Source organism: Scomber japonicus, chromosome 16, assembly GCF_027409825.1.
Source record: "Scomber japonicus isolate fScoJap1 chromosome 16, fScoJap1.pri, whole genome shotgun sequence".
Lineage (NCBI taxonomy): Eukaryota > Metazoa > Chordata > Actinopteri > Scombriformes > Scombridae > Scomber > Scomber japonicus.
Genome location: NC_070593.1, coordinates 29,108,172 through 29,116,152, shown reverse-complemented (window position 1 = coordinate 29,116,152; position 7,981 = coordinate 29,108,172). Strand labels below are relative to the sequence as shown.

General features: G+C 42.9%; 1 protein-coding gene across 1 annotated transcript; it reads left to right on the top strand.

Moving 5' to 3' along the window:
* The first annotated feature begins 511 nt into the window (after positions 1-511).
* On the top strand, positions 512-7,592 carry LOC128375003 (protein FAM200A-like). Its single transcript, XM_053335221.1, has 2 exons — positions 512-2,350; positions 7,341-7,592. The coding sequence occupies exons 1-2, from the start codon at positions 512-514 to the stop codon at positions 7,590-7,592; spliced, it is 2,091 nt and encodes a 696-aa protein (XP_053191196.1).
* Positions 7,593-7,981: the final 389 nt, after the last annotated feature.

Here is a 7,981-nt window from a genome sequence, read left to right as displayed (position 1 = left end):
ACTTTTAAAATACATTTTTAAAAGGTAGAACAATCTCATCCTTTTGGGAAAAAAAGTGCTGTACGGTCACTGTTCTATTAAACAAAAATGCAGATTGGGATAGGCTTACTGTAGGATTGCAGCAGTTAGCTAGGCATTAGGTTCATTATTAAATTATTAAATTATTAGTTGAAATACAGCAATGTTACTTAAAAAAATACAGCAAAGCTGCATTGTTTCAGAAGGGTATTGTTGCACATAAATGCAGTCTCAGGTAAAAAAAAAAAAAAAAACTCCTTCAAACCGAGTGTGCCAGGGCTACCATTTAATTCCTCTAGAGGGAGCGAACGTTCTGTGGGCTGATGGAAACGAGTAGAGCAGGGGTCGGCAATTACGTTTGGCCACGGGCCAGATATTTTCCAAGTCATTACATGGCGGGCCACTACCAAAACTGACCACTGGGGGCGCTATTAATTATATGCTGTTTTAATTAAAAAAAAACACTTTCACTAGTTGCGGTTAGCTATCAAAAATGTCACTATCAAAAAATCTCAAGAGAAAGGTTGACAACGAAAACAGGATCTTTAATCATGAATGGACAGAGAACTATGCCTTCATCCTACCCAGTTTCATTAATGCAAAGCCCACATGCCTGATCTGTAACGAGGGTGTCTCTGTATGTAAAGAGTATAATATTAAACGACACCACGAAACGAAGCATGCTAACTTCAAGGTTGCATTCCCTCAGAAGACAGAGGCGCGAAAGCAAAAAATCGAAGCCCTGAAAGGTGGATTTGCACACAGCAACAGGATCCTGCTGCGAGGCCTCACATCCCAACAGAAGGTAACAAGTGCATCTCTAAAAGCGTCCTGGTTGCTAGCAAAGCACAACAAACCATTCACTGATGCAGAGGTCTTCAAGGAGATGATGGTGGTGGTTTTGGAGGAGTTTGCTACCGACAAGTCGATGGATGGTGTGATCGGGTCAGTGAAACAGATGTCCCTCTCTGCGAGGTCTGCTGCCCGCCGCATAGAAGCACTGTCCGACGCGGTGCAGGGTGAAATCATCACCGGTGTCAGTCACGCAAACTACTTTTCCTTAGCCATTGACGAGAGCACTGACAACACAGATGTAGCCCAGTTGTGCGTTTATGTGAGATATTTTGATGGGAAAAATTTCAAGGAAGAGCTGCTGTCTCTAATTCCACTAGAAGGGCACACCACTGGAGATGCTATATTTGCGAAACTGGAAGAGTTGTTTCAGTTATATTCATTAACATTTCAGAGGGTTAACCTAATCGTGACAGACGGGGCTCCTGCTATGATGGGAAAACACAGAGGTCTGGTAAGCAGGCTGAAAGAACTCGCCCCCCAAATGCACGGGCTGCACTGCCTCATCCACCAAAGTGTCCTTTGTGCCAGACTGAGTGGCGAGCTAAAGGATGTCATGGACAAAGTGATGAAAGTCATTAATTTTGTCAGAGGTACATCAAGCACCCAGCATAGGCTTTTCCGACAACTTGTGGCTGAGTCGGAAGATGCTGCCCACGATGACCTGCTGCTTCACAATGATGTGCGCTGGTTGAGCAAGGGGAAAGCACTGGATCGCTTCTGTGCGCTACTTAATGAGATCAAAGCGTTCCTTAGAATGAGCAAGAACAAGGCAGCAGCTGACCACCTTATCCTGCTGGAAGATGAAAAGTTCATGTGGAATGTAGCGTTTTTATATGACATATTTGGCCACCTAAACCAGCTTAACTTTCAGCTACAGGGGAGAGACAAAACCATCGTGGATATGGTTGAAAAACTGGAGTCATTCACGAGGAAGCTTGAGATGCTTGAGGCAGACATATCTACCGGCAGGCTCCTGCATTTCAGCACACTGAAGACAGCGGGACAAGTGACGGAGCTGATGGTTGACTTCATCAAGAGGCTACGGGCCAACTTCACTTCTCGGTTTGATGACTACTCCATCCCAAAAGACATCATTCATTTTGTACGTGACCCTTCAGTAAAACCAGCCGACAACTTCTCCTCCCTGGCGAAAGAAATGATCCCCTCTTTAGATCAGGCTGCGCTGGAAATGGAAATTATTGACTTCCAAACCACCTCAGTTGTGCGAGATGCGCTCAGAAGTGCGGAGTCTGTGAGCGCCTTTTGGGTCGGCCTACTATGCTCCAAGGAATACAGCAACCTCAAGACAATCGCACTTTACATTCTGACAATGTTCCCTTCCACATACGTCTGCGAGTCTTCCTTCTCAGCTATGAATGCAATAAAAACGCACGAGAGGAATAGACTGACTCACAAAAATCTCGAGAACTGCCTGAGGATTAAAGTGACGTCTATTTCACCAGATATCCAGCAGATAGTGACCAGCGCAGTGTTGCCAACTTGGCGACTTTCTCGCTAAATCTGGCGACTTTCCAAACCCTCATAGCGACTTTTTTCCTCAAAAGCGACTAGCGACAAATCTAGCGACTTTTTCTGGTGTTATTGGAGACTCTGAAGTGAAAGCACGTATTGTTACTGTCCTCAACGAGTAGTGGGTGCTGCCAAGAGCCCCTCCCCTGTCCCAAAGCACTCCCAGGCGGTCACGTTCACAGTAGCCTCACACAGCTGCAGTCAGAGCAGAGAGGAGACCCACACCAATCCACATCCACCCTGCATAACAGCCTTTTGATTAAATTTGATATTCTAACATTTAACAATACAGAACAAATTTGATTTTACATTAAAAAAAAACAAACCAAGAATCAACATAAGAAAGTTCATTTGTAGTTCTTAACATATTTAGGGTTTTTTAACTCACTTTTTGTCTCTCCCAAGACGTTATTCCTCTCTCCTACAGCGTCCATTACAATAACATGGAAATGATAATTATGCAAATTAGGCGATGACGTCATTTAGCGACTTCTAGCGACTTTTAGGACAGCCAATAGCTACTTTCCTTACTGAGGAGTTGGCAACACTGGACCAGCGGGAGATGCCACTTTTCACACTAGGTGAGTAGTCTAAACCAGTTGTTGTGTCTAAAATCAGAACTGTATTTTTAATGAACGTCTCAGCCTAATTCAGGCCTACAGTAAATGTAGCACGTCTGCTCTATCGTTTCAGGAGCTTCGAGCACTTCCAGCCCATGGTCGAGTGGATTCAGCTTTTTTGCTTCGTTCTTTTTTGTTCTGATTTGCTCCGATTTGCAATTGCATTGTTATCAGTTCACATTTTTGGTGCCACCACAGTCATATAAATGCCTAAATAACTTGAGTACACTATGTTTAAAACTCGTGTTTTACTTTTCACAGTTGTAAAGGCCTGTGTTTGATGTCTGGCCTGTTTAAAAGAAGTCGTGTTTTAATTTTCACAAGGCGAATGTGAAGCCTATGTCCTTTGTTTGAATGACAACTGTTTTAGGGACTAATTCGGAATTTCAGCACCAGTCGCTGTCCACTGATTTACTGTTTTTGCATGTTGAGTGTTCACGCTGCACCTCGCTGACGTGCTTATTCACTCTAGTATCCAGATAAAACAAATAAGCATTATTTTTCGATTGAGGTGATTTTTCTGTTTTGGAAAATGAAGTTTCTAAATAAAGAGCACTTTTGAGACTGGTAGTCCGATTTTTACATTTTTATATATATATTTTTTTTCATTTTCTAGTCTAGTCTAAACAATCTCGCGGGCCAGATGTTTTTGCTTGCGGGCCACATCTGGCCCGCGGGCCGCCTATTGCCGACCTATGGAGTAGAGCAATGCTACGTTCATGCCTCCGTGCTGTAGAGTGTTGTTGCTAGGTGATGATAAACACTGTTGGGTTTCCCGCAGAACTTCTCAAAAATTAAAAGATAAATATAACACAATTTGGCCGTTTTAAGCTGTTAAACACGGTAATAATGTCGAAATTTGAGCCTTATTATTATTACACTAGAAAGATAAGCAAGAAAACAAACCGTTGTTAGTTATTACGAAATTACAAAAACATAATTCACCACCAAACACAACAATAATTTCCACACATGATCAGAAACACACTACAAAAAAGTGGAACGAAGAGTTTCTGAGGTAATACGTGACAGCGAGAAGCCAAACCAGTAGTTCACTAACATATGGGAATGTAGTGCTAGCTCTATCCTGTGGTGATCGCTCGGCTGCCAGCACAGCGGAAAAAAAACTCTACAAATAAAATTACTTGATGTGGTGCAGTCTATTATTTCACCTCACTCCAAATATTCAAAACCATCATAACACCCCACTTAATTTCGTCACATTAGCAGACTTATCTTTTGGTGAACCTGTAGACGCTTGCATTATTATAGCACATTGTGCTACCATGAGAAGCACAGAAAAAAATCAAATCAAATAAAAACCATTTGGGATGTAAGAGACAAAAACACATGCGCTAACTTACCGCAACATGCTTTCGTAAGTTGGATGTTTTGAAAGCCGAAAGCTCAGTTTTGCTGGGCAGGCACATTTTGCACTGCATTATCACGCTGTTTCCTTTTGTGCATTTGAAAACAAATAATTCCTCCAAATTGGGCCAAGGGTTTTTCTGGCTTTCGTCTCCAGAACGTGCATCCTCTTCGGACCTTTCCTCCTCCAAAGTCTTGACGTCTTGGTTGGCAACAGCCATCTTCAGGCACCAGGCAGATCATGAGATGATGGGAAAAGGGCGCGAGTAAGGCAAGACTACGCTTTTCAAGGCAAGGCAACGACTTGCAGTTCCGGGACACAGGAGTTTACATTTCCGCCCGCATTTAATTTTTCGCCATCAATATATATTTTTTTACTCAGTAACGTGAGGGATTGAAATGTAACGAAGTAAAACTACTTGGGTCAAAATTGACTCGAGTAAAAGTAAAATTACATATTTCAAAAACTACTCAGAAAATTACAAATTACTCATAAAAAGTACTCAATTACAGTAACGTGAGTAAATGTAATTCGTTACTTTCCACCCCTGGGAAAGACTCACCTATATTATCAGGAGGAAGACATCTGCATTTAATGACATTTGGGAAAGATTTTTGAATTTTGTCAAACGTGGAGATATTGATGATGCTTTGTAAATGAGAGTCTATTTGTGAGGTGGAGTGATGTGTTAGTTTGATACAATATGGGGATAAAAGTAAATGTCCAATGAGTTATGCTGCCTGTTTGTATGGGGAAGTTCATATGTTTTGTTGAGTGGATGTTGTCATATGTCTACATGGTTGTTATAATGATGTGTCTTAATGCAAAACTCTAATAAAGACATGTTTTTAAAAAAAAAACTATAAACACATATCTCCACTTCACATGAGGCAATGAGATCCTACAATTTGCGTCAGAATACAAACTCAGCCTGACCTCACCTTAGTTCTCAGAGAGCATAGAGTCCATAAAGCAGCATGTATAGACAGAAGAATACAAAGGACATACATTTCCTTATGGGGCACACTCACTGCTAGAAAAAGGGACATTTGTTCTTAGAACAGGAAGTCAGTAATTTCCTCTTTTTGTATCATTGAGATTGTGCTAAACAGCAGCCCACCAGCAGTCCCACCATACTTCCCACCATCCATCCCACCAGCAGTCCTCCCACCATCCATCCCACCACCAGTCCTCTCATCCATCCCACCTACAGTCCTCTCATCCATCCCACCTACAGTCCTCTCATCATCCATCCCACCTACAGTCCTCTCATCCATCCCACCTACAGTCCTCCCACCATCCATCCGAACCTACAGTCCTCCCACCATCCATCCCACCTAAAGTCCTCCCACCATCCATCCCACCTACAGTCCTCCCACCATCCATCCCACCACCTGTCCTCCCATCATCCATCCCACCTACAGTCCTCTCATCCATCCTACCTACAGTCCTCCCACCATCCATCCGAACCTACAGTCCTCCCACCATCCATCCCACCTACAGTCCTCCCACCATCCATCCCAACACCTGTCCTCCCACACTCAAAAAAAGGAATCATCTCATAGTTTAGTTTTAAGTATTTGCATCTATTTGATTTTATTTAAATAATACAATTTTAAGAATTTATTTATTCAGATTCCTTAAAATCAACATAAATCTGTTAATTGCAAAACCAATTAAATTTAATCAGTTAAAACGTATGAATATAGTTTAAATATGACGAGCTGTGGCTCAACCACATAAAATTTATGAGATTGGTTTACAGTAGGTTTACGTAAGATTTTAGTACGTCCATGCGCCACACTCCAGTCCAGGAGGTGGCGGTAATGCAACTGGTGTGTCAACGGCAACAACAACAATGCAGAGTCGCTGACTAGAGAAGGAGAACATTTTCCCGGCCTTTTGCACCTGTGGCGGGGGTAGGGTAAATTTCTATCAGGTATCAAATCTTCCAGGAATTTAAAAGGTTGCACGACAACGCCACCCTGGGAATTTCACCCAGGGAGTAGACACAGGTTCGCTCTATTCAATAGGCTTTGAGACGTGGTTCAAGGTATAAAAATACTTTTTTTATTACAATTGTTTAAAATATCAAACTCACTCACACCAAAGAAAGGAAACTAAGTCAGGTCAGAGGCTTACCGGGTGGATAAGTAGTAGACGGGAGTAGTTCACCCAAAATAGAAAAATAAAATAAAAGTCACCCACACACACACTGAAGTATCCACCACCAAAGAGCACAGCACACCAACGAAGGGGAGACACCACCACCAGTCACTGCCACCACCACCGGCCTCCGACACTGAAACAAAGATAAAATAATTAATGGGGGGTTTGCAACTCAAACAACACACTAAATAAAATAAAAATAATTTAGAAACAGAAAACAAATATAACTAAACCCTTAATTAAACACTTAATTCAAAGAAAGTACACAATTTACAATATAATTAAACACAAAAAAACAGAAAATCAATCAAAAGGAAATAAATAAACCTATGCAAATAACCCAAATTAATTCATACAACCCACACCTCACACTCATACAACTGAGCAAAATAAGAACAGGGAGTCACTTAGCCTAAGCATGCGTGGCTATGCCATGCAAAGCTGCTGTGGCAGCAAGAGTCTTTTAATGGAGAGCCAGCAGCTTAATTGTCCGTGGAGAGAAGGCCGCAGTCAAAACGCTGCCCTAGTAGGCCGCACAGCAGAGCAGCAGCAAAGCAGCAAGCAGCAGCAAAGCAGCAGACAGACAGAGCAGCAGCAAGCAGGCAAAGCGAAGGCACGCTGGCAAAAAGAGACGAGACAAAGCAGCAGCAGTCCGATCTGTGGTTCCACCTGACCAAAACATAATGTTAGCACTATTCAATTTAAACTGAAAATGATACAGTTGCGGGAGAGACAAACATACCTGTAGCAGAAATGGAGGGGCACACACACTCATACAGGCAGGAGGAGGAGCGCGACAGATCCGGACATCAGCATTTCCTATGACCACACTAGCATTAGCTGTTGAACACAACCACCACTATGCAGAGAGAGAGGACACTTACCACGCCAAAGGAGAGCTCATGAACACGTGCAGCAGCACACCTGCTGTAGCGGAGAGGAAGACCGACCTCTTACCCGGAAGTGATGTGGCAGCTAGAGAGCAAGAGAGAGCCGTCCTAAATACGGGCCTCTGCTCTGGGATAGGCTAACAGGCCATCGGGGTGCGTTCAAGATCGTACAATGCATAGGCTCAGCTATACTGCCACACACCAATACATTCGTGGTCTACATCTTCGCTGAAGCAAGCAGAAGCAACAACATTATGCGTCTTGCACTGACTGGTAAGTTATATTATATCACACAAGATATATCGACTATCAAATATAGCCTACATCATTGTAAACATTTTCGTGTAGTCTAGTAGCTTGCTAACTTCAACCTAACAAGTACCAGCCAACTTAAGCTAGTGAGCTAATTTTGTTTAGCCCATCCATCCATCCATCCATCTTCTTGCCGCTTATCCGGGGTCGGGTCGCGGGGGCAGCAGCCTAAGCAGGGAAGCCCAGACTTCCCTCTCCCCAGCCACTTCGTCCAGCTC